Source organism: Netta rufina (assembly GCF_964035555.1).
Source record: "Netta rufina genome assembly, chromosome: 2".
NCBI lineage: Eukaryota > Metazoa > Chordata > Aves > Anseriformes > Anatidae > Netta > Netta rufina.
The window spans coordinates 9,497,084-9,524,459 of NC_140124.1; the positions used below are offsets into that span (position 1 = coordinate 9,497,084).

Below are 27,376 nucleotides of genomic sequence, written 5' to 3' on the forward strand. Positions count from 1 at the left end.
GATGACCCACATGGCCCACAACGGAATATGACCAGCTGCAAAATGATAAAACTGGCCCTAAAACATCTGATGGCGTGAGGGCAATGATTTTTGAGTTTATAAGAAGGTGCGTGAGGCGGATGAGGCTTTAATTCAGCGTCTCAAAGTCTGAATTTATCCTTCCAAAAAGTGTCGGTAAAACAACCGGTTTTCACCTTATTTTGCCCCAGCAGCACACCTGGAAAACTGTTTATTGATTTATTGACTTATTTGGTTTCTTTATTTACTTATATATTTGTACATTCTCCTCAGGAGAACGGAGGGAGCCCGCCCGCCTGCCGTGAGGGGAGGGGGCAGAAGGGCGCGACCGTTACGACCGTTGGAAGCTGCCCGCGCCCCCCCCCAACACCCTCCTCAGAGGCCCCGCCCCCAGAGCGAGGCCACGCCCCAGAACGAGGCCACGCCCCCTCCGGCCGCGCCGCCGCCGGCCGGCAGGGGGCGGGCTGAGCCCGCGCTGCGCGCGCGCGCGGCCTCCCCCTTCCCCCCCCCCCCCTCCCCCGGGGGCCATCCCGCGAGAGCTGGCGGCGCCATTCGAGAAACTTCCGGAAACGGGCCCGGGGCGGAAGTGACGGCGCGGGGTGACGCCACTTCCGGTGTGTGCGGCTGAAGCGAGCAGCCGCCGTCGCGGGCTGCCGGCGGGGGAGGTCGCGGCCGCGCTGCGAGGAGGCCTCGGGCCCGGTGAGTCGCGGGGGCCGGGCCGGGCCGGGCCGGGCCGCGGCGGGGCGGCCTGCCTGGGGAGCCGGGGAGCTGAGCGGCACCGGGAGCCGCTGCCTGGGCCCGCCCGCGGCTCTTAGCAACAGCGCGGCGCTGAAGGGGGCCGAGCCGCGGGGCCGCCGGTCTGGGCGCCTCCTCCCGAGCGGCCCCCGGGAGGTCGCTGAGCGCAGGGGGTGGGGCTCGGAAGCAGTCCCCCGGCCGCAGGGGCTGCCCCGGGCTCGTCTCGGAGCTCGGCACGGGTTGAGGTCACCTGGCGGCGCGATCCTGGCTCGGCTTTGCCTCCTCGGGAAATAAATCCGCCGTTGTGTTGGTGGCGGTGGTGGTTTCGGGTACGAAGAGGCGAGGGGAGCCGCTGTTCGCACGTGGCTTGGGCGCGCTGAGCAGTCCTGTGACTTAAAGCCCCTCACAGAGCACTTTTTGGCATGCTTCTAAACGAAATCTGCCATTTTTTTCTTTTCTTTCTTTATTATTTTTAAAGCAGTTAAATTCCATTTTCTGTTGAGTAATTCAGAGTAGAGTCGTGGCGAAGTTTTGTTGTGGGGGAAGGCATCCGTGTTTTGGAGCTGGGCGTTGCTAAGTTCTAATGTGAGCTGAAAGCTCCCTAAAAGTTAAGCAATTTTTGCCAGCGTTTGCTGGGGCAGCGAGGTGTGAAGTTACTGATGGCCAGTACATATTTCTGTTTGTAGCAAGGCTTTATCTGTTATTACAGTTTATCAGAGCTCTTAGGGGCTGCTGAAAACCTGTGCTGTGTACTTGAGCTGGTAGAAGACATGAGAAAAGATTCTCCGAATTATTGGGCAATTTTCTTTTGAATTTTGTTGATGATAGGTTGGACTTGCTCGGTTCTAATGGGAGTGAGATAACATCACTAAAATTAAATTTATAATAATGTGTAAATGGTGAAGCTGATGATGTTGTATCGGTGGTCAGGCCCTGAGGCTTTTTCTGATGTCAGGAGTCACAAAGTGCCGGGAACAAGGTGTTGACATAGTTTCAGTCCAGCTGTTCACACCAGGCAAAGCCTCCATGGCTCTCTGAGGTTGCAGTTACAGCTGCTGGCTGGCCTTCATTTTTGTTTCTCCTTCGGAGAGCCTTGTGCTCTAGTTAGGATGGATTTTATGTTCAGCCGGTGATTGAGAGCCTGGTGGTTACCATTTCGCATGCTGGATTACACTGTCAAAGGAGATTTGTTTGGATGAGTGAGGAAATGTATTTACAAATCTTGTCTCTCAGTACTTCTCAGCATGTTTATGTTTTTTTAAACAACCCAGATGCTACTTAGTGCCCAGTGCGGGTCCAACTTGGTTTCCCCCTCTTGGCTGTCATGCTGTGTTTTCAGTCAGTGATAAGGGACTGTTGGAAATGCAAGTGAATTTAGGACTAAAATTTAATATTAGATGTTGGAGTAGAAATTTAAATTGCTACTTCTACTGGTAATGCTATTTAAATTACAGTGCTAATAATACTTTCTGTATTAGGAAAGCGCTCAGTTCTCCGTGCTCTCTGTCCTATTGGTTGTCTTCACCACTCGTGCTTTCCAGCTTTACCACGTTCTTACCAAAACAGCTTTTTATCTGTTGTTTCCTGCTGTCTTTTCTAGAAAATTTACGTGGTTTGCTAATAAAGCTTGGCTGCACTTTGTGAGAAAGCTTGTAAGGCTCCACTTCTGTGAAGCACACAACTTTTAGTTGGCAGGGAATTGGGAAATAATATAAATCCTCACTTCAATACGAAGGAAGTTTCTAATAGCATTTTGGCTGTACTGAGGAAAGAAATAGGATTCTTGTTTCCTGTAAAACTTTCGGGACTGCCGTATCTGTGTTTGACACGCAGGAGGTGGGGTTGTGCTGGGGGAGGGTGATTGTGTCTGTGTCTGCCTGCGGGTCCAGGGGCACTGAAGTGGAGCCTGGCATCGACCGAAATGTCACACCACGTTGGGCGCAGCCGCCCGTGTGTTGTGCTGCTGCTGGAGGAGGTGGATGCTGTGGCTCAGTCACGTCAGTGCTCTGCTCCTCACCGTAGGAAGTGGTGATGGTCTGAATTCAACGGATTCCCTTAATTTTTGGCGCTGGCTGAGTGAGGTTTAATGCGCTTATAGTTGCTCCTCATACAGGAATTGCACCGTTTCTATGATAGCATTTATGAGGGGCTTTGTCCGCTGTCCCCTGAAAACACTGTTGCCAGCTCTACCTGTATCTAAAATGTTACTTGATCTTCTAATGGAATGGAAGGATTAGGAAGAAGATACTTACCTTTGTCAGAAATTCTTGGATCTTACATATGTTGTATATTTCAACGTAGGTTTACATTGAAGCTACGGGAGTTGATGATATTAGTAGGTTTAAGTTCTGCTAGCTTCTGAAAGAAACCCTGCATTGGAACAGAGGTCACATTTCTCTTAAGGTTCAGACTTAGGGAAAGCAGTGTTCTGCTTGTGTTTCACTGGGTAAAGGAGAAATCACATGTATGAACTTCATTCCTGAAGTAGTCATAGGTTTCATTTTTGTTTTGTGTCTTCTGAACAAGTACTAAAATCCAACTGATACTGGGGAAGACCCAGTCTTCAGGTTGGACATAGGAATTTCCAAAACAAAGGCTCTTTTTGGTGGCTTTCCAGGCTATTTCTTCATTCACAAACTTGGTTTTAAGTAGTCAGTTCTTTTTTTGGTCTCTCAGTTTGGAACTCTTATAAACCTAACACCAAATATAAATTGTTCCTACAGATTTTCTGCATCACAGATTTTTTTTTTTAGGCTTATTAATTGTACGGAGCTCTGTATTTGCGAAGAATTTTGAAATTTTGGCTAATCTTTTAAAAAATAAAAGACTTTTTCTTAATAGAAAATATTTTTCTTTATGCACAACTTATGTGTAATATATTTTTGTTAATTCTGATATTTTAAATTGGATATATTAATTACATGGAACCTCAGTTACTGTGGACATCTTAAATTCAGGCTAATGTTACTAAGAAATTAGACTTGATTTTGATAGAAAATATTTTTCTGTATATCAATTTTCTTTTAATATTTTGTTTAGCTTTGTACTAACCTATAGGCCCTAAACTTTGCTTCTTCAGCTATAGATAGTCCCGTACTAAAGGCTCTTGGAGCTCAAATAATAAGGCTGAAGTCAATCATAGACATGTTGCAGAACAGCCTTAATTAAATCTTGCATGTAAAAAAGTTCTTTTGATTAGGAGAAATTGTTTTTTGTTTTAAAATATAATCTGAATCTATGAAGTCTGTTGCTCTGAAAAAGAAATTAGTGTTTACTTTAACTTAAAATTGTTTCTCTGGTTGACTTAAGTAGAATTTACCATGACTCAAAGAACTACTTTGGGGATGCGTGTAGAAACTTTCAACTATTTTCTTTTCCCTGAAGGATCATCTGGTTGCATGTGATTCTTTGGCTGAAACTTCCTGGACCCGATCTTTGCCAGACCAGGCTTTCAGTGTTTTTAAAAGCTTCATCAAACACTACTCAGACACTTTAAAAAATGAGTTAAGAGTGTTTTTATTTCGTATAAAATAGCTTTTTAGGGTTAGTTTTAGGAAGGAGTGGAGCCAGAGTTCTAATATTTACACTACACAATTCCAGATTTGGACGCCTGAGTTGTGCTCTGGAACAATGCCCTTTTGCTTTAAGGAGTGCTCCTGAGTAATTCCCTCATCATGGTGACAGGAGGTGTGATGGCAGACCAGATGGAGAAGCAGCAGGTATCAGCCAGGAGCGTGAGGGCAGCCTTCATCAATCTCCTTCCCTTCGCAGTTTCGGTTAGCTAGCTTACGTTTCTTTCACAGGTGAATATTTTTGATTTCTCCTGTTCCCATTTTTGATAGTTTTTTTTTTTCAAGTTTCATACTCGTTGGCCTTTGCAGGCTTTCTGTGTTCCTGCCAGTAATGTTAACATGAAAGTCCTGTAGTTCTCGCCCCTTTTTGGGGAGGTGAACAGACAGGGTTGTTTCTAACTTCTTGCCTGGAGGGGGCGAGCCCTGTGCAAGTGGCTTTTTTTTTTTTTTTAAGAAACTGAACTGCAAGGTAAAGCAGTGGGCCTGGCTGCCTTTTCTCTTGTATGAATGGCATCCTCTACTCCAATAGTCACTGTACTCAAATCCACTCTGCCCTCTAACATCGGGACAGGATGTTTGCTGTAAACATGAGATTAATAAACTCAGCCGTCTGGAATGCTGATTTTTATTAGATTCATCTCTTGGGGATGCTGTGGTAGTATGAATGTAATGAGTTTAAACGTTGCTATTTAAGTACATTTTGTTAAGTTAATTATTGTAAATTTACATTTTTCCTGAAATATACTTCAGGAGCCTGTGAAATTAAACTTTATGATAACTGTCCCGTGCTTGAGTAAGTGGAAGTTAAAAATACTGAGGATTTTCATGTACCTTAGTCTGCACTGCACTGGGAAGTAAACTTTGTTAATGCATGCGTTTGTCAGATCAGTTGTGTTAACCACGGACTTCATACAGATCTTCTAGCTTTGCATTGCTGCGGCCATCAGAATCAAGGTAAGCTGTGGTTCAGTAGTGATCATAAATCTCACTTTACAAGGATTTTGTGGGGCGGGGTGTAGGGTTTTTTATGTTTGTACCTGTACAGCTCTAGCACAATGTGCCACAAGAGCCTTGGGACTGCTCGTGGTCTCAGTTCAGTTACATCTGGCACATCCCAGATATTGTTGCTGGAACTGACAAAGATCTTTTTTTCATTTTTATTAGGATTTAGGACAGGTATAGCTTTCTGTGTTGTTGAGTTGGACTGGGTACAATTTATCTGGTTGTTGTATGTGTGGTGTTCTCTGAAGGGTTGAGGTGCAGTGTTTTCTGTGGCAAACAGGACTTTCATGTTGACCTCTATACTCTTGGAGAGACACAGTGGGCAAGTCCATACAAATCAGGGATCCCATTTGGAAGCTGTAGCCTGTGAGCAAATCGAGTGGCTGAATTCCATGTGAGGCTTGTTTGTTAAAGACTGAAAATATTAAGGTATGTCTCTGAATTTCCTGGACTGTAAGTAATAAAAAGCTCAGCAAAAGTATCCTAGCTACATAAAAATCAGATGAAAAAATAGTAGAAAACTTTGGGAGTGCGTGTTGCATGCCATTCTTTTTATGGTCCTGGATCTGCATCAGTAGTACTCGTAGTAGTCTTGCTTATTCTCTGAAGGAGCACAAAAATCCCATCAGGTCTGGCTGACCTACTGCTTTCTCATAAAAACTCTCGGAATGTGAAAAGCCAGATTTTTTGAATCACAGGGTGTAATTCCCTGAGAGCCTCGTGCGTGCATCACCTGTGAACGCAGCAGAGGCGTCTCTCAATCGCTCAGTGGCTGCTGGGTTGGTCAGAGCAAGGCTGACTTCCAGCGGTGCCGGCGGGGCGTGATCCTTCAGCTGTGTTCAGAGAAAGCAGGCAAGTGGCAGGGACTGGAGGGCTGCACACAGGGTGTTGCTGACTTCTGTGACTTGCATGAATCATGGAATTGGGATCTCCCTCTGCCCAGGTGGCTGAGCTTGAGCTGTTGGGGCATCTTTCAAGCCTCTCCTTGTGGCCCCACTGCTTCGTGGCCAGAAATAGCTACCTGTCTGGCCAGGCTGACAGCACGGGTCACACCCCCTTGTTGTCCTAATTCACTCTTGACTGATTTAAGACCTTCACACTTAGGTGTTTTCCTCTCCTTTGTATTTAGCTTAAGCTGCTGCTTTGCTGTAGCAGGAGGTTGTGTATCTGATAAATTATCTCTTTTCTCTGTAATGTGGTCTTATAAAAGTTTATAGCTCTGTCTTCTGTAAATCTGAGGGCTTCACAGTAAAGAGAGACTATGAGACAGGTTTCAAGGTAGCTCCAAGCTGGTCTAGCTTTGGACTTCACCCTAGGAGGACAGTCTCAGGCCTCGCTAGGTAGTCCTGTTGGTTGTCCTGTGAGATTATGATCAGTCAAGGCTCCTGCTTGGCAAGGCAGAACAGAACTGACTGCTGTGAGAACTGAGAAGTCCATAATATATGAAAACTTGCAGGTTACGTGAATGTTTGGCTGTTTGAATTGTTCAGGCTCAAGAGGAGGAGTGAGAATAGCTGATAGCATCCTATCAGCATAGCAACCATAGATTCTTGCAAACAAAAACCAAGGCCATGAAGCATTTTCTTTCACCTGGAGTTTGTTTGATTTTTCTTCTGAGGCCTTGAAGATTTTCTGTGGTTGGAGGAGGGAGCTTTAGCTGATGTGGGCTGGATTCCTCACGGCTTGGGGAAAAGGCTCGAGTGCCTCGTTAATGAGCCTTGCTTGTGTGTTTGGAGACGAATCGTTTGGTGATCTGGGGTAGGGATTTTCTTCGTGTCATTTTGGTTAGGGCAGTTGAGTATTTTTGGTTCCTGCTTTGCAGGAAGGTGTCTGGTTTGTTTCGTGGAGTCATCTGGGTGTCTTTACACCATGCGTGTCACTACTACCCTTAAAGCTGTTGATCTTAGCTGCTTTCTGTTCTGTTACAAGTTGGTGGTGGTTGTTTTCCAGAGCAAATACTTTGTTTGTTTTTCCTGGAAAGATTGTAGGCAGGTGCCTTTTGTAGTTCGTGTGATTTCCACCCCCCTCTCCCCCTTACTGAATGCTGAACAAAAATCCAGGTATTTGAGGGACTAAACATTAGATGATGCTATCTGTTTGTCTCTTTTGTGGTTTTCTATGTTTTGCCTAAGCTGGACAGTGGGGGGGGAAGAAGAGGGGGAGCTTCAGATAACTTTTCTTTGTGTAAATATTGTTAAAGCTCTTGGGAACAAGAAGATGTTCTTATGGTGACTGCAGTTGTAGCAGTTTGGTTTATTCTTTATTGTAATTAGCAGATAGAAGTGATGATTAATTGTAGATACTCTTTCTGTTGCCTGAATGGTTGAGCAAGAGTTGGAGAACACAGAGACATTTCATTCTCTTTAGAGAGTTGCTGGTCTTAATTCCCCACAGCATATTGGTGACAAGTAAAAGCTGAGCAATACCGCACCCACAGAAGAATAAGCAAACCCTAGACTATTGTTTAAAACAAATAATTCTCCTGTTCTTAGGGTGGCTGCTTTTTAGAGTTGGAGGAATCCACACCAGAGTAAGTGCTCTAGTGAGAACGAGTCATGCAGCCTTGGTGCTCCTATTTGGTCCCAACGTTGGGCTTCTGTTATTTAGGATCCTGGTGTCTATATATAGACCGGTGTGTTGGGTCTGTTCCTCCTTGCTTACTCCAATTATAAGGTTGAATTTGGATTTTACCTCTAAGATACCTGGCAAAATCGTGAGGAGTGCTAGCGTAAGCCTTGGGAGGGAGCAAAAAATTGTAAGAGGAGGGGGGAAAAAAATAAGGAAGATCCCCTTAGCAGTATGATGTGTGTTCTTATGTGTTGTGGCTTCCTGCTGTTAGCACTCTGATTTTAGCATAGTACCTCTTGTTAGGTGGGGCTCTGACATCCAGGCCTGGGCTTGGCTCGTCCTGGCTTCTTTTTTTTGGGGTTCTTTTCTGTAAGCAGTCTGTTCTGTGCGTGCTGTGACCCATAACGATCGGCTGCAGGGCTGATAACATGCTTAACCCCTGCTAGCCGTGTTCCTACCTGTTCTAATCACTCTTTTGGGAAACAAAAAATGTTGCTAGGCCAGTTGATAGGAAATATTCTGGGATATTTTTGGTAACCTGTACATTTACGTTTTGGAGCCTGCTGTTACTCTGTGGGTATTGGCAGTCTTGATGTTCATTTTAATGTATGTCTTCCAACTTCCCTTCTTGGCGTTGCTTACAATATTAACCATACCCTTACTGTTTGTTTCATCAAAGGGCAGAGTCAATTAGAGGTCTCCCTACCTGCTGCACTTCTAAATGCTTGTGGGACTTTAGGGTTAACTACACAGCTAAAAGCACGTAGCTACTTCTGTACGTTTATTTCTGTAAGTGGTGGGGTGGGGGGGTGGCAGGATGGCAGGCTATCTCTTAAATTGGCTTTGCCAGTTGAGGAAATGTCTGTGTAACCACATCCCCAATTAAATTTAATGAGGCTTTAAGCTACAACAGCAATGCATTTTGAAGACGTACCAATTTATTTTAAAAGGAAGTCTCCCTTTAATGTTTGTGGCCCAGGATGTTGAAAGATGCATGTAATATCAGTAGAGTGAATTAATTTCAGAATATTTTAGTGGGCTGTATCATGCTTGATTCTTTCAGCACTTACGCGAAAGAATGTGAAAATGAGGCTTTGCCTGGGCTGGAATGAAAAACTGAATGACTTGAGGGAAGAAAAACTGGTTTCAATAAATTTTTCTTCCTGTTGCATGGATAAGAAGATGTGAATAATTGCTGTATTGTTATGCTCTGAGTATATTTGCGTGACTTTGCATGCAACGAGTCAATAAGTGATTGAGAAGGTCATTGCTTTGTTTGTGCAGCTAACCAGCAGAGGAGGTAAGGTGGAAAGGTGGTTGAAATTTGTGGTGGGATGGAAACTTGTTGCACTGAGAGGAGGTTGCTGCAGGAAGAGAGGAAATGCTCTTTATGTTTTGAGGAAGGTTCTGTTCTTTAATCTCTGTGGCAATCTGGATTAATGGTTGTTGTCTTCCCTGTAACTATTCTCTGATATTGACAAAAAAAACTTTATTTAAACTATAGCCAGTGTTTTTTCTTTTAACTTGTATGTTTTTTAGGACTCCTCAGACAACTTGATTCTCTCATTCTAAGACACACAGAGTGCTCCCTTACTGGACTTTGTTGGCTGACTTTAGTTTGAGTGATGGTGCCTGGGTGTGTACTTGATATTGGCAAGCACAGAAGAAATAAATGGCATTCACTAGCTTCTAAGTGATTATGCTGTCAAGATCTGAGTACAGGAAAGGCTTACTGGAAACAATAGGGGGAATTTAAAATTTTTGAGACCTGCATGTGGCTTTTTTTGACAGGAACAAAGTGGAAGTAGTATTCCAAAAAGTGGATGTGAAAGAATGTGGCCCTTTGTGTTCATGTGTGCTTAAGATGTGTCATAGATGCCAGAGATAGATAACAGTGAACATGATCCGTGGTGGCTTTTGCATTTAGAGGTTATTAATTTGTATATCAAAATGATGACTATACAAATTCTTCTTAACATTGTGATTAAAGCTATCAGTCACATTTGTTTCAGGACCTGCATTTAGTTGCATTTCTTTACACTTCCAGTGAAATTAACATAAATCCAAGCTAGAATCAAAGTGACTGTGTCAATCTAAAATTAGTGTATGTATTTGGAACATCTGAATTCCTAAAAGCAAGCAACTCTGTTGGGTTGGGTAGTAGAAGATACTAAATTCCTCCCTGTTTTGTTATGAAGTAGTGTGACTGTACAAACTTCATTTACAAGTTCTTCTTGTTGCAGGATTTGAAAGACCCATTTGTTGTGGACAAGACAACTGCTGAAACATGGTGGATTACTATGAAGTCCTGGGAGTGCAGAAGCATGCCTCACCAGAAGATATTAAAAAAGCGTAAGTGTCACTTTGGTATACACGAGATGTTTTCGGATCAAATATAATCACATGGCTTCCAGTTCCTCACTGTATTTTCAATGCTTGGATGAGTAGTAGTCATCAGAGGTGATACCTTTTGCTAACTGAGAAATAAGCAGTGAGCTGAAGAAAAGCATTTGCTTCATTTTTATGAAAATGGGGAAATAATCCTGGGTACTGCTGAAGTGAAAATGCTGTCAGTCACTGGGTTGTGATCGGTGTTAAATGCTTTTCTGTTCGAATTTATCTCCAAGCTTGATACAGTACAGGTAGTGACAGCCCCTTCTGTGGCTGAACTGCATCTAATCTTCCTCTCCCTTTGCAGAGGTGCTTTTTCTAAGTTATTAACAAATACCTGGCACACTGTTTTTTTTGGTTGTTGTTTGATACTAGTACTTTCTTAATGTGAAGTCTGGTTTCTGTGCTTTGGTTTTGATGGAATGGATGTCTGTTATGTAAAATCTTAAAAAAAAAAAAAAAAAAAAAAAAGCACTTTAGGAATACTGAAAGGAACTAAATACAGTTCTTTGTTTGGACTTACTGTCTATGTATTGTTTTAGGTTGTGTGTTTGTAACATTTTAAAAAATACTGTTTACCTTTCAGGGAACCGTTGGAAAGAAATGTTTTGGTAGCACACATTTTTAGTACACCAAAAAGTTTGACTTTAAGTTGCAGTTTCAAGTGACAGAGAAAAGTTGTTTGTCTTGCCTTCTCCTAGGTGCTTGGGTTTAAAATGAATCAAATTGTGCTAGTGCGTGGTAGGTGTTTTTCTCCCTTGTTCTTGTGCAAATTCCTGCACATACTTCTATGCCAACTGAACTGCTTGAACTGTAATCTTTTATGACTATGTAAAACACTCCAAATCAACATAAGCCAAAGTTCAGTTTTGTCCCTTCAAGTGGTTATGGACACTGCCTAAAATACTTCCTTTTGAGGATAGGGACTGTATACAGGTACAGCTGTCAAGCCACTGATGTTAGATGCTGCCACAGTTTGGTATCAGGGTAGTCTTGGAGCTTTATCATCTCTGTCAGCAGAGTACCCTTGGTGCTTGCCATAGTTGATTGTAGTACAGAGCTTCTAAGGAGAAGCATGGAGAAATGTTATGGGATGTTTTGCCACACCTGCTGTATCTTCAGAGATACACAGGAATACCTAATCTCAAAATAGCTAAGTAACTGTTTATATATGTGTGTGTATATATATAAAGCAAATCTGGTTAGACAATTCTTTGTTTACCTGCAAAATCTGTTGATACCAGTCTAGATGTGAAATACAAAGCACTGGGGAAGTTCTATATACTTTAGTTCCCAGCATCTTGTTTTAAACACTTGTTTGTATCAGTATATTTCTTCATTTCAAGTAATGTTTAATTTCTTTCCACTTAGGTACCGTAAGTTGGCATTAAAATGGCACCCTGACAAAAATCCGGACAACAAAGAAGAGGCAGAGCGACAATTTAAACAAGTGGCTGAGGCCTATGAAGTTTTGTCAGACGGTAGGTATTTTAAAAGGGGTGCTGAACTGCAGGTCTCTGTGTACTAGGTGTGAGACCAATAATGCTGAGGAGAAAATTCATGATGTTTTAAAGGGTTGTTTTAACCTTGGTTCATCATCCAGCTAAGCTACTTTGCAAAGAAACAGAAGATTTCGGATAAGACAGAATAAGCAGAAGTCTTGAAACTGAAAATTCAGGATCTCACTAGATGAGTAACTAAGCCAATTTCCTTCTTGAAACTGAAATCCCATGCGTGCTAGGCTCTCTACATAAATTTCCGAAGTGGTATCAGTGACTACTGAGATTCACCATATCTAAGGAGGTAGAGCCAATGTTACCGTAAATATGGGGGAAGTGTTAAGTGAAATGCCTCGAGTTTATGGTGCGTGTGGATGTGTGATAGTGTTTTTTTGGGAATTTAGTTTAGTAATGCCAATAATGCCTTACAGATTCTGTTGTTTTAATGAAACTTTTTGTGGGGGAGGTGGAAAGGTTTTTAGCTTGTGCTTTGAGGTCTACCATTACAAAAGAGGCTAGGCAACCTCTGAGGTATTTACTGTTTCTAGTTCTTTTAATAGTAAACTAGTTTTGACAAAGCCTGAGATTTTTTCATACTTGCTTGAAAACTTGGCTTGTGTTCGGGTGAATTCCGTAAATGCAGTCTACTGTGATACTGAGGAGAGCGTGTGTATTTTGAATTGTTACGAAACAGTTGCTCAGCCTGACCCATGTGGTGCAGGAATTCAGCTTTTAGTTCACCCGTATCTTTCTGCTTGAAAAGCAGCAGTAATTTTGGTGAGTGTTCTGGCAAAAGCAGTCTGAATCATTAAAAAAAAAAAAAGTGATTTAAGGACTTTGATTATTTTCCTCTGTAATTGACTGCAGCTGTCTATATGCTATTTCTGAAGTGTCCTTGATTTCACCTGAGACCAGTGAGCTTGGGAAAGCTATATTTAAAGTAGCAGCAGCCTGTAGATTGCCCTTCAGAATTTGGCCTGGTTTATCGAGCTGCTGTCTCGTACACCCTGTTTCTTTGGTTTTGATTCCTGATTGGCATGGGAGAAGTAGAACTGGTTGGTGTACGGAGCTTTGAATTCTTCAGAAGCAGTATGTTGCTAGAATTTCAGAATATCTTATGGAAATGCGGCCTGTTTTTGGATGTAGACCAAATTGGGAGTTATCGATGTCTTACCAATCACTTATGCATAAGTGTAACTGAATCCTGAGCCCAGTAGTTGAGAGGCAATCAGCAGTCCTGCAGACTTCATAAAGTTCCCTGACACCATTATTGGCTTGAATAAAGACAGACTTCTGCAAGATGAATAGTTATGTAAGGGGTTACATTCCCAAATGTTGAAACTGGGTGATCATAGGACATGCTTCCCTTGAGGTTTCAAGAACATTATATTTTTCGAGATGAACACCGGTCCCTCTAGTCTTCCTTGGTGTTTCCTGCCCCTTTTGGCAGTTTGTTCACCTTGCTGCTTTGGCCATTTTTTGCTGATGGGCAGGTTAACCTCCTGTGTTTAAAAATTGTCTTCTAGAAAGGTGTTATGGGTAAAGTACCCGGCTTTGCTCTGTGTATTTGTTGAAAGTTTCCATTCTTTGTGAGTGATAGCCAGTACGTAAAACTGAATTTCTTGTTAGTCAGAAAGAAGTGTTTTACTCTTCAGCAGCTGCTTGAGGTAACTGTGTTCTTTCAGTGATACTATTTAAATTTCAAAAATGTCTTTCCCTGAAAAGATTCCTGTGGGAATAGCATGTGAAGCTTAATATTATCTAAAATCAGATATCCTGACTGAATCTTGGCTGGTGTTTTCACAGAAGTGCAAGCAAAATAAGTTGATTGTCTGCATGGTACTCTCGGGTTCCTCTCCAGTACCAACAGTGCAGTCTGTTCTTATGCAGTGACGTGGAATTAACTTTTCTTCCCCCTTTCTCATGGATACTGGAATGCTGATCTGCAGTGGAATTAAGAGCCTTTCCCTGTCTTCTAAAATAACAATAAGCAGTTTGAGATAAATGCTTCCATGGCATTTCTTTTAACATCTCTTTGGTACCCATGTTTAACTAGCAATGGTTATAATTAACTTGAGTTTGTAGTCTCTCATATAAAAGTGTCCTTCCTTTCTTATAACTTTGTCATGATTAATTTGGTCTTGTACAATAAAAGGAAAAGAGGCAATGCCAAGGTGAATCTGCAACAAGGGATATTCTGGTTGAATAGAAGGAAGAAAATGCTTACAATGAGAATGCTTAAGCACTGGAACAGATAAGATGATTTGCCAGAGAGACTGGAATCTTCCTTTTTGGAGATTGATCAGGGCTTTGTTTCATCAAGTTTTGACCAACTTTGAGATTATACTTATATGGAGGAGAGTACTGAATACCAGAGCTTTGCAACCTAACGCTTTGATTGGTAGCTATGTAAAGATGAAGACTGCAGTATTCTTTTTTTAATGACAAACCTCCTTCTGAGGTTTGTTCTCATGCTGGAACTTTCCATATTTTTTTTCCTGATAAAAGGGAACCTAAGCTGCTACAACTAAATGGTGGTAAGTCCAAAGGTTAATGCCTACTCTTTCTGAACCTAAGCTGCTTTGGTAGTCTTTAACAAAAATTATCGGTTTCATTTTCGAACTTTCTTAAATAAGCCTGCTTTGAGATGTTTAGCTGAGAATACTGTTTAAATGTTGTTTTTTTTCCCAAATTCAATCTGCTCATTTACTGATACAATGTACAACTTCTCCTTGTAGCTAAAAAACGCGACATCTATGACAGATATGGAAAAGAAGGCTTAATAAATGGAGGTGGAGGTACGTTGATAACTGCCAGTCTGTTTTCTTTGTTCTGGTGGAAAGCCATTTTCTGCAGCTTTCTAAGATAGGAATCTGGAAATGCCAGATCATTAAGGCCTAAATATGCTGTAATATTTTAAAAATTGAATTTAGAATTTGTCTACAGTTTTTCTAGTTATAAAGGATATTGTTGATATCTGGAAACAGAATTAATTATTAAAAAGTATTGTGTAATTAACTTGAGGGATATCTGATAGAGGAATTCTAGAAAACTTAGGGTGTATTTTTAAAATAATTCAAAAACCATATCAGCCTGAACTTCCTTGTTAATACGAATTTGTAAGGGTAATTGATTTTTTTTGCAGGTGGAAGTCATGTAGATAATCCATTTGAATTTGGATTTACATTCCGTAACCCAGAGGATGTCTTCAGGGAGTTTTTTGGTGGAAGGGACCCTTTTTCATTTGACTTCTTCGGTAAGTAATTTACTGGTTTTAGTTATGTTTGTCTGAAGTGTGGCTAAAACTTCACTCTTAGAAAACAAACAAACATAGCTAATACAGCTTTATGAGAGGTAGCTCTGCAAATTGGTGGTAAACAATTGCTATTTTATATAATAATGTTTGTTACCGTCTACTTTCTTTCTTCTTAGCTGGTTTGGTAGTATAGAATAGGTTTGGATTGCCAGTTTATCTTTTGTCAGAAGGTGTGGTTTAAAAAAAAAAAACACATGAAATCGTGGCATCTGTCTCTCTATAAATTAGAAGGAAATAACATCAGGCAGAAAAAGTATACACTGGAATTCTCTCTGACTTAGTCTGCTGAATTTGACCTCTCTTGGTGTGTAAATATTTAATGTAGTTCTGAGAGCTGCTGGACTGTGTAGGTTAACACTGAGAGCTATGTTGTAACAGTTAATGTGAAATGGTATACCACGAATCGTTTTCTGGTATCAAAATAAAAACAGCTGCATATGTAACCTAGATAGTCTTCCAAATTTTATGTCACATGTCTGTTTGGGAGACGGAGCACCTAAAGGTACAGATAACTTAAATAGCTCTTGAAGTCAACATGCTTCATTTGGTTAAAGGAAGCAATATGTGATAAAGTCGTCAGTGATGTTTTTACCATATTGCTGACGTTCTTTTGGCTTTGTGCTTTTGCTTGCTCAAGTGTGTGAAGGCTTTTTCACAAGTGGTGGAGTTCTCATCCAATATCTCAGTGCATGTTTATAGGTCAGCATTTTGTGCAGCAAGAGAGGAATACATCCTGTGTTCAGTATTTACTTAAAAGTTAAAATGGCGAATTCAGCTCAAAGTTTAATTATGTATTTCTTTAGGTTACTCCTCAGCGATTGTCATTTCTTTTTTTGACTACAATAAAAGATTAGAGAAGGGTTTGAGAGGCTAGAGGTTTAACCCAGTAGAAGGTTAGTTGATGAATTAGATGGATAGCTAGAAGGAGAGTCTGATTAGGGATAAGCAGCAGATCTGAAGTGATTAGAGGAAGAATCCAGTGGGAAATCAGCAGAAGTAAAGGATGGATTGGAAGAAGCATTTAGTAAAAATAAATAAATAAAATAAAATACTGATGAGCGAGGTGGGGGGTTGAACGGGGAAGATACAGCTCCTTCACTGTCCCCACAGTAGAATAGTAAAAGAGGATTTCCATTTAAGGTGAGATGAGTGATCTCAGTGCTGGTTAACCCCCACCCTTGGAGTACTGGCTAGTTCTGGGCTCCCCAGTACAAGAGGGATGAAGCTACTGGAAAGAGTCCAGCGGAAGGCCATGAAGACGGTTAAGGACTTGAGCGTGTCTTATATGAGGAAAAGTCTGAGAGATCTGGCATTGTTCATCATAAAAAGGCTTGGAGTTGGGTCTTATCCGTGTCTCTAAATGTCTGTATAAAGAAGATGGAGCCAGATTGGTGGCCACTGATGGGCCAAGAGGCAATGGGCACAGGCTCAGGAGGCTCCCTTTGAAGATCTGGAAATGAGTGTGATCATCAGTGTGCTGGAGCACCAGCACGGGTTGCTCAGGGAGGTGGTGGAGTTTCCTCCTTGGAGATCTTTAGAATGATTTCTGATTAACTTCTGACTAATTCTGTGAACTGAGAGGTCCTTTCAGACTTGCTTCAAATGTAAATGCATAATACTCTGAAGGCAGCTCTAAACACTTCCAAATGGAGCAAAGTTAAGTTACAACTTTGCTATGTGTTGCTCTGGAATTAGCTCAGCCAAAGTTTCTCTTCCCTGCTTTGCAGGTGAATGCTTCTACAAAGTGTGCCTGAAGGCTAGTGCTCTTCCAAACCTGAGCCGATAATTTGACAGCAGGTCAGCTCTCAGCTCAGGCATGTGGGCTTGCTTGCTGTGACAGTGTTACAGCAGAGTCTGCTTTTTCCTACTGAGCTGTTTCAGTGATAGTTTTCAGTCTCTTTGACGAATGGACGTGTTGTAATCCGTGTAATTGGAAGAACGGAAAAGGTGCTGGTTCCTCGGTGGTGGTACTATTTCTGTGGCAAAGTACTGCCTTGGAATATGTCTGGTTAATTAGTGTTCAATCTTTCATACCATATAGCTGTTCTATTCTTGAACTGTCCTTTGACATTAGAACCGTTGACACGTAATTATAGGGATTCATTTCTCATTTTAGTACATTTTGTACTTAAAATGTACCCTACTTAATTTGTATGTGGTGCTTGTTTGCTTTGATTTGTTTTATTGATGTGCCACGTGCTGTTTCATTTGTGTTTTGGTTGTAAACTTTTCAAGAAGATTCTTCTGCTTTATTTTTACAGTTCACAGTGAGGCAAGGTTCCCAATGTTACCGCTGACAGTGGAGGTGTATTCATTAATTTAAAGATGGCTTCTCCAAGCTTTCTGAAGAACAACCATGAATATGTTTGGGTGTAGGCAAAAATACTTGACTGTGATTCTGGGCTACTAAAGAACTGATTTAATTTGGGTTTAGAGGCTTCTCAGATTCTCATTTGAAGAACAGATTATGTATTGGAAGGGATTTTCAGTGAGGAATTTACTGAAAGGAAGAATGGCACCTATGGAGCACAGAAGTGACCTAAGAACCTGTATAACAGTTCAAACGACTCCTGAAGTAGTTAAGTCATCTTTTGTATACAGTGAGCTTCATATGGGCATGTGGTAACACGTCAGATAGTCTAGAGTATCTGAGATGCCTGAGTAAGTTCCGTATGTCCAGGAAAATACAGCTCAGGACCTACAGAACGTCACTGTCCTTCAGCGAGCAGTAGCTAGGCAGGATATTTCAGGGCATGTCAAATGGCATTAGATGCCTGTGTGTCTTATCAACTGAATTCAGCAAGGAACCATGTTTTGTTCTTTTTTTGCCATGGTCAAATGTGTTAAGCTGCTCCAGATGGATGTCCAGTTTGGACTTTGGCTGAGAGAAGTCTGTCTGTCTCTTTCGATGTAGATAATAATCTTAACAGCTGTAATGTGCTTAAACGCTCTAGTTTTCTCAGTATACTTTTCTAGAGGGTACTTAATAAATGTTCTGCATTTGTTTGGAAAGAATTCGTGATGTGTTTTAGTACAAATTTAATACCAGATGATGCATATAAACCTATACGTAATCTGTGGAGTTTTATGTTGAGTGTTATACTTACTTGCTAAAGTGATATTCAAAACTCTAATTGTAGAATCATGAAATATTCTGAGTTGGAAGGGACCCACAAGGACGTTGTCACCCAGTCCAACTCCTGGCTCAAGGCAGCAACACCCAAAAATCAGACACTTTCAGAGTGTTTTCCAAATGCTTGTTTAACTCTGGCAGGCTCATGACCACTGCCCTGGGGAGCCTGGGGAATAAGGTTGGAAACCGAAGGTAGAATTGAACTTCTATATATGGCTAACTATATTTGTCATGGAGGAACATAAGGAGCTAGCTATATGGTATGTGGTTTGGTTCCATCAAACAACAGAATTGCTGCAGGGTGACAACTGTAATACTGCGTACGGAAAGCAGTACGTGAGTTCTGGAAAAGTATGGAGTTACCTTAAGTGTATAGGCTAAAGACTTCACCTGACAGGAAACTCTCTTTGCAGTAATCACTGTAAAGTGTATTTTATGTGATCTGTGTTTCAGGACATAGTTTCAGAAGCAGGATAGGGTAGCTTCATCAACCTCTTCATCTCCAGGACTGAAAGTGAGTGTTCAGTAGTCAGAGCCAGGGGAGGGTAGATGTTTCAGCTTCAGTTATCTCCAAATGGCAAGTTCAAATGATGAATGTGAAAACCTCTTTTTGACATTTAGATACCATCTTGCTAGGGCAAGGGTTGTATTTACCAGTCATGTTGTGGTTTTAATCCATACGTAATCCCATTTTATGATAATTATGATGATTAGATGTTCTAATGCAAAATACATTTGTTAGTCAAATCGATTCCTAAAACTGAACAAGGCGGAGGTTTCAAACTAAAGCTAGCTTGCACAATGTTTTCCTCTTTATAATTATGTTGACAGAAATGTGCGACTTTTGGTATTTAGAGATTCTCAACGATCTGCATGTGCATTCAGTGCTTTGGTATGCAAGCACACAATTGTATTTAAGCACCAGTCTTAGATCATAGTTATTCATGGAATGGTTCAGATCTTAGAACCATTAATTTTTCTGCAATAATTTGATAGCTTCAAAGGAAATGCTTACATTGTAGGAGTCACCTCAACCAGGAATAGATGGAACCAGCGCAGTGGCTCCTTGAGTAGTGAAACTACCATTCAGTTTCTTCTGCTGCAGGGAAGGAAGACTTGCTCCAAATTCTTCTGTGCATCTTAAAACTTGAATCTTTGACTAATGTCCCAGTAGATGCATTGAGGAGCTGGTTGATAGCTTGCTGGCTGTCCCAGGCATGCCTTCTTTCTTCTACCTCTTGTTAATTGTATTCATTGTGTGCACCTCTGAGCCAGTTCAATCTGGTAGTCCCCAAGATTGATTTCTTTTCTTCTTGGATGGCTAGCAGGTTAAATGTGTCCTTGGAGGAGGACAAATGCTGGACGTGACACAAGGTGAGCAGGTCATACAGTAGTAGTGGAAGATTCCCCCACTTTTAAGGTATCCCTGAACATTTGGGCAGGGGCCTGATAAATATGAAATGCTGTGTAGGGCTGAACTTACCATTCTCTAATATCTATTTAATTGCAGTATAGATGGAATTAAAAGGTAATGTTTTGAATCTTCCTTTTTTTCTAGGAAATTACTAATGCAGGATCTCTGCTATATATCATTAGAAAGACTTTCAAATGCTATGACATTTCTACTAAGTAAAGTTTCTTAAATAACTGGGGCAACCATCTGTTTAACATCTAATTTATGGAAGTGAGCAATTATGAAAGTCTGTATTTAAACACTATACAGATGAATCAACAGTGTTTGCAACATCTCCATGTCTCTTCTGAGTAAGTGGCATCAACACAGCAGCTATAGCATCCTTTGTAGTTAAAGAAGAAAATATTTCCATGCAAAGTGCCTCTGGGTTTCTGCTGCTTGTGATGTATTTCACTGGGTCTTGGGTATGCTTCAGAGCCGTAGCGCCAGGTCCTGTGTGTATTCTGCAAATCTGTGTCCTTGAAACTTTTTTCAAACAGGAGATGAGATAGGAACACCTACTCCAAGAATTTTCTTTAGCACATCATGTAGCTGTAGCCCTTTGCATAAGGGTGTTATTCAGACCCGCATTTATTACACTCAGTTCTGCTATGGTCCATCAAGTCACTCGCAGTGTGCCTTTGACAAAGAATTTGTGGCAGGCAGGCAGCCTGTTCTGTCTTCCTTGCTGGAACACCGCGGGCTGTAAAAGCGAGTGCAGTTCAGATTGACTGCTCCCTTACGTGGGGCCGAACAGCCTTTCAGTATGACTCTGTTCAGTGCCCTGCAGTTAGGGTGTCCTCCACCTGCATCTGCAATACAAGCTTTTTCTCAGTGTCACGCTTCAGTGCAGGCAATAGCATGGCTTTTATTGCAGAGAATAAAGGAAGGAGGGTTTGGTTGGGCAAGTCGTCCAGTGAGTGGTGACTGAGCACTGAGCTTGTCTTTACAGGGCAGTGTTCGTTTGCATGCTGTAACTGTCAGATTATCGACGTCTCTGGCTGTGTGTACATATGAGAACTCTTGCTGACAGTGCACAATTCATCTTGACTCCTGAGTCTTCTGGAGGTGAACGATGGCACTGCACTGGGATGTGCTTAACCCTTTCATGAGGGACACAGCATGGCAGCAGTAGCACTGAGAGCATGTCCCTGTGCTCCTTTTGACCATTGGGCACTTGCTCGTGCTGTTTTCCTTGAACCAGTGCAGTTGCTTTGCCAGTGGCACTGGAAACCATTGCAGAGAAGTGATTTGGCTGAACTTGCTTTCATCAGGCTCTGTTCAGCTGGTGGGAACCCTCTGGTTGCCCAGGCAGCTGCCATGGTAGAAGAGGGAAGCATCATGGTAGAACTGACCTTCATAGGAAATGTGGCACGGTTAGTTTACAGTGACTTTTGGTGATTTGAGCTAATGCCTTAGATTGATTTGATTAAATTGGTTAAATCAAACTGAGTTGTGGTCTGCCTGTGATGTAGATTTTCAGGTTTTGCCGCCTTTAGTCCCTTCTTCCACCCTATGGTGCTTTTCCTGGCTGCTTTCTTTCAGATACAGCAGTCTCACCAGTACTGAGTCAGATTAGCTCATGGATGCAACAGAAAGCTAGCAATACAAATGTGTAGTGTTTTCTTTTGCATCAATGAATTAATGTAACCAGTCATGTGGTTCTGTGATCACAAGGCAGGGAAGAAAGACAAACAGGACCACATCTTGTGTTAGTATTCTGCAAGTGGATCATGCTGCTGGGAGTGAGAAAATCCTGTTTCTGTTACAGCTGAGAGCTGAGGGTGGGAGGATCATGACCTACTTCATTTTGAGCTGCAGTGAGATATTTACTGGTGGTGTTTTTATTTGATTTTTGAGGTTAAATTCTTTCCCATGACTACAGAAAACTAAGGTAGGATTCCGCTGTACACAGTGAGCTGATGTAATCTTTTACCCAGAGGAACAGGATGGTTGCTGTGTTTGAATTAGCACAAAGATTTTTCTGATGAAAGCAGATTCCTTTTAGGAACACGTTACCTGTAACAAACCCACCTGAAAGTTCTGACACTAATGTACAGCCTTGTGTTGCTGGAGTTTTTGTGTTCCTAGCCTAATGTTAACTTGGCTTCTGTAACTGCCCACTGGTAGGTCTTCCTACCAAATGACAAAGAGTCCTGAAGTCCTTCATTGTGTCTCATTTTTTTCATATTTTTTTTTTGCGTTCTTTGCTTAAGCATTTGCTTTTTCCCCCCAAATCTGTGCCCTCTCATGTTGTTGATCCAGTACGAGCCTGTCTTGCTGGCTTCCTCAAAATCTCTTACCTTTTGGTCTCTCTTGATCCTTGCTGTAGCATCAACTTGGTGGTGCCGCAAGTTTCATGTCAGAAGTGTGCTGCAACATTTCTTTTGAAATGGAATCTGATATTCTGTCCTCTCATAAGCTTCTGGTAATACCCAGATTAAAATAAACTGTGGATTATCTCCAGACAGTGTTTAGTTAGACTCTAAGGTGACAGTGGCACAGTATTTTGGTTTTATGATGCTTTTTACGTTGTGTAATATTTATATAGTAATTTCCATTTTAAGAAAGGTGTTATTTTTTCTGCTTAGTTCTGTTGATTTTTATATGCATATAACATCCAATAAGAAAATTGTATGGATTGTAAATTGCAGCAGAATGACTACTGTAAGAGAAGTCTTTTTTTTTTTTTAAAAAAAAAAAAAAAGGAGGGGGGCAATATGTGGTATTCACTTCATTTGAACCATAGTAGAAAAGCTAGCTATGCACAAAGGTTGTCGTGCATAGAAAGGTTCTGCTAAATCACAAAAACAGACCTACCAGGCTGAAATGTTATTTTCCTGAGTGGTACTATTTGTCATCTTGATTTATTGTGTAAAAGCATAAACAGTGCCTGCATGATTGAAGCTGCTATATTTACTTGTGTTTGGTAGTGGTTACAACAAATGATGCTGCATTTTGAATGGAGAAGCCTCCTGCTGCTCTCTCTCCACAGTGTTTTTACTATTTTTTTTTTCTTCATGCTGTACCTGAATGGCTGGCAACATACATGTAGTCTTGGGGGGGAATATTCCCCCAGGAAAGCCACCTTGTCTCCAAATAATCCCTCTTGCTGAGGATTCAGCAGTCAGTTGCAGGGGAGTGGTTTAACGATCTTATTTATTGGGGAGAATTACTGGAAGAGCATTGGAGGATCGTGGTCCGGACTGGAAACAGAAATCACCCGAGGCTAGAAGTAGAGTACTGAATTTTCTTTCTTCGGTACGTAGGGTTGCCAAAGGCTAATTGGCATGCCCAAGTCTAGGTTAGGTTTTCGTGTAGCTAGGAGTAGGCAGTAATCCGTTTAGAGCTGGGCTGACAGCAGGGATTTCAGGGGAGGTTATGTGATCTCCCGTAAAAACCTGCATTTTTGCTGCTGTTGTGCAGAAGAGGAGTTTCACGTGCAGAAGAGGAGTTTCACATGCAGAACAGGCAGCTATGCTGTGGGAGATCAGAAACTCCAAGTTTACATGGCAGGTTGTTTTGTTTTTATTCAAACTCCAGGTAACAAGAAAAATTGGACTATAAATAGGAAGCCTAACAGTGGGAGTAATATAATATAGATCGTTTGTACACGTGAGTGAATGACCTTCATAACTAGCTTCTGAGTCACACTAGCGAAAATAAATTGGACTACAAAACAATTAACTGCAGTGTTTTTACTTGCTAACTGATAAGCTAGTCTGAAAAATACCACAATTTTTTCCCAAACAAGTATCGTGACAATTTAAAGAATATTATGGTTTTTGGTTACAAACTCCCTCATTTCCATGCCCAAGAGTCTTGTTTAATTTCTAATCCTTTAAATATAATAATGGGTCATATTTGTATTGAAGAAAACTTATTCTGAAACAAAAAAAAGTATAACAAAGCCCGAGGAACAAAACCGAAAAACAACTTACCACTTGTTTGTCTGCTCTATGTAAGATAAAAATTTGGTCCTGCCTTGTCGATAACTGTGGCAGCTAGGGGAAAGATAGGGTTATTTTGGTTGTTCTGGCATTTTATATCTTTGCTGGTGGGAGGATGTGTTTGGACTTCAGGGGCTGTATTTGTTCAGCACGAATACATCGTGACACTTCACTTCTGTTAAGTACTCACATTTAAACCAGATGGTAACTGATATCTTTTTATTATCAGATTGATTGCTTTAGTAATGTCACTGCTGCGTTGACTGGGTGACTTAGCATAAACGAGCTTAGATTTTTGAAGTGATACCAGAGCTGGCTTAAGTATTGAGTTTCTGAACTTTTCTTTCGCAACTTAAAAATATCAGAACAGTCATACAGTTACAAGAATCTTGCGTTGCTTTCATACTTCTATCGCTGCTGTCACCAGTTTCTGCATTTCCCAGGAAGAGCTTAGTCTGAGCAGTATTTAAAACTTTTTACCTTCCAATATTGAGTGCCCACTTGTAGAACTTGGTAAAATTGTTGGTAGCGTACAGTACTCGTCTTGGTAGAGCTCTGATTCTGACTGAGAGGGTGGTTGAAGTAGTTGTACTCTTCTGAATTTAACATAACAGGTACTTGATTAAAAATAATACCTGATTAAAATTGTATGTTCCTCTTTGTTTTAAGAGCTTTAGTAAAAAGCATTTTTCAGACAGTCCTAGTAATATATATTTCTTTAGGAAAATTTGATTACTTTTAAGTAAACAGGTAAGTTCTTGTATAGGTGTCTGTTTTATTTATATATATATATATATATATATATATATATATATATATATATATATATATATAAAAACACACAGATATGTGTGTATATATATGGAAGTATATATAAAGAAAGATATAGAGCCTATAGCTTGGTAGGGCCTGAATGGTTCTTTTGTAGGTTTATGAACAGTGTCCCATAATTTACTACCTAAATGTGCCTCAGAATAAGTGTTTGAAGTGCCTAATGTGGCAAGTGCTAAAATAAACACGTAAAATAGTTGCAGATTATGAGTCATCAGTCAGTCCCTGGCTGTTCTTTTTATATTTCGCTTATTGATAGAACCTAGCTGGAAGTTACTTTTTAGAGACACTGTCGGGGTGGTCTGCAATAAATCTTGTAGGGCAGTAAACTAGGAAGTGCATATAAGTGTGTGCAATATTCTAGGAATTGTTAAATTTAAATTTTGCTGTGTAGTAGGGGTCATTCTGTATCTGAAAAGTTCTAAATCTGTCAAATGTTAACTCAGTGGACATATTTATCTTCAAATAAATACTGATTTGATTTCTTCTGTCATACTTTGTTATGCTATGTGAGCATCTGAAGCATGCTATTTTCTTAACTCTTATCAACTGCATTTGTGCTGAAAAATGAAAGCCTTTTTGTTAGGTTTACTGCTTTTTAATTCTAAATAGTTAAAATGATTAACCACTTATCATTTGTAAACATAAAAATGAGTTAGAATTTAGTCCAAAAGGAGCCTCTTTTAGAGGATTGTTCGGCTCAGTAGAATCACATATTTCAAAGGAAGAATCTCAACTATAACCGGATTTTTTTTTAATTGAAACTGTTTAAATACGGGATCGCTCAGTGAGATTAACCTCTTTAATTCTCTTGTGTTTTGTAGAAGATCCTTTTGAAGACTTTTTCGGGAACAGACGGGGTCCAAGGGGAAGCAGAAACAGAGGCGGCGGATCATTTTTCTCTGCATTTGGTGGATTCCCTGGTTTTGGAAGTGCTTTCCCTTCATTTGACACAGGTAAATATCACGAATAACATGGAATTTCTGTTTTGGTTTACAAAACATCTTGATGTAAAGTTGCTTTCATTTAATCAACTGTGAGGCCATGTTTTTGAATTTAGGATGCTATCTGAAAAGTCTGAATGTAAATAAAAACCTTAGGTCTACCCGAAAGCTCAGGAAAAGTAAACAGACCTCAAAGAGGTAGAATTGTTTGCATTTAAAGCCATAAAGGAACTGTAGCACCAGAATTTAGAACTAGTTTTGAACTGTTTCAATATTGGTGTCATGGCTTTTGGGTGAGGTCCTGAAAATTCACTGGGGAAAAAAAACACGGTAGTACTAAGTATGAGTTAGGGGTAGTTAACTTGAATGTTGAAGTCTGCCTCTCAGAGGTTGCTGAGACTTGCTGCTACTCAGTGTTGTTAAAGGATCTTGGGTCTTAGTTGGCACATTAGTGATACAAAACTTATTTTGTCTGCTAACCCAAGGCATCCAGTCTTCTATGATAAAATGAAAAATAAGACTCTGAAGTTATTATCTTTACCTTGAGCGGAAAGAATGGTGTAATGGTTGAGTTCAACTGACAGGCTTGAATTGCTTTCCTTTAAAGGAAGGGACAAACAGTTTTTGGACAGTGCTCAGCATTTGGAACTGTGGGTCCATATGGGAAAAGGTGATAGTGCTGGAGTCAGGTTTTTATTTTCATACCAGTGTTCAATGCCATCAGTCACTGATGTCGTGTTGATGCAGCCATCAAAGTGTGTTGTGAAGCTAGGATGTAGTCCCGGTGGCTGATAAATTTGAAGCTCACAGTCATACAGAAATATGGTTTTGGTCAAATACTTTTCCTGTGAACTTCTTCACCAATAGGTTTTACTTCGTTTGGTTCACTGGGACATGGAGGTCTTACTTCGTTCTCCTCCACATCGTTTGGTGGCAGTGGGATGGGTAACTTCAAATCAGTATCAACCTCAACTAAAATAGTCAACGGCAGAAAAATTACTACAAAGAGGTAAGAGTGATACATTTCTATGAAACTATATAGAAATGCATAGCTGAACATACATGCATATAAATATATGTATACATAAAAACACATACACATGTGTGTATAATTATTTCCTTTTAAATTATGTGGTCATAACAGTTTGAATTTGTGAGGTTTGTTTTAAGGCAGAAAAGTTGTTTTGGGTTTTGTAACTCTTCTTGGCATTGCTGAGTTGCTTGCAGCTGTAGCATGGGAAAATAGAGAAGACAGGAGTTTAGACAAAAACCCAAAGAGTCAAGGAGGGTTGAACTGCATAAGGCTGGCTGTGAGAACTGCCCTGATGAAAAATGTTGGCAGTATCTTGTTTGCTGTTTGAAAGGGACTCTGCAGCGGAGGTCCTTGTGGGCTTTAGGATCCTCCCATCTTTTATCATGGTCTTTGACTGCTGCCTACCAAGTCAGCTTGAGAAGAGCGAAGTATGCTTGGCTTTTGTTGATATTGAAGCTATTGACTGGAATTGGGAAACTTGAGATAACACGAAATAACTTTCCCTAACATCTGTTCTAGTGTGCTTTCCCAAACAGTTTTTGAGTGAAGTTGAATTTCTGTGTAAAAATTCATTTTGTTTCATTTGTTGAGTGAACTAAGCAACTGAAACCCACTTTGGAGAAAACTTTTTCCTATTTATTCGAAAGGGAATTTTCAGGTACTGTACATAGCCTACCCATATGTGATGGAGAAGTGACTGCATTTGGGAATTTATGGAGCAATTTTGAGTAATGCTTTGCTTTGGACAGGAAGCCTTTCTCCCTCTTTTTGATATGGGTGTGTTCTCTTTACTAAGTCTGATTATCAGAGAAGTTTGTATCCATCCATGTGGCTTCTTTTAATTATGAGGGGAGAATGCCAAGACAGTGAAAATTTCTGGCATGAATTTTTAAATTTAAATATTGCTCATCTTTCTGTTTTTAAAACAAAC

At 40.7% G+C, this 27,376-nt stretch overlaps 1 protein-coding gene across 4 annotated transcripts in view; it reads left to right on the forward strand.

Annotated features, from left to right (window-relative positions):
* The first annotated feature begins 610 nt into the window (after nt 1–610).
* The window catches only part of DNAJB6 (DnaJ heat shock protein family (Hsp40) member B6), a 66,996-nt gene continuing 40,230 nt past the window's right edge, over nt 611–27,376 (forward strand). For all 4 annotated transcript variants that reach the window (XM_084281977.1, XM_084281976.1, XM_084281975.1 and 1 more), the window contains exons 1-7: nt 611–717; nt 10,139–10,247; nt 11,658–11,767; nt 14,524–14,583; nt 14,931–15,041; nt 25,293–25,424; nt 26,280–26,421. In XM_084281977.1, the coding sequence (XP_084138103.1) occupies nt 10,183–10,247; nt 11,658–11,767; nt 14,524–14,583; nt 14,931–15,041; nt 25,293–25,424; nt 26,280–26,421 (620 nt within the window). In that variant the 5' untranslated portion in view covers nt 611–717; nt 10,139–10,182. The remainder of the gene's footprint in view (nt 718–10,138; nt 10,248–11,657; nt 11,768–14,523; nt 14,584–14,930; nt 15,042–25,292; nt 25,425–26,279; nt 26,422–27,376) is intronic.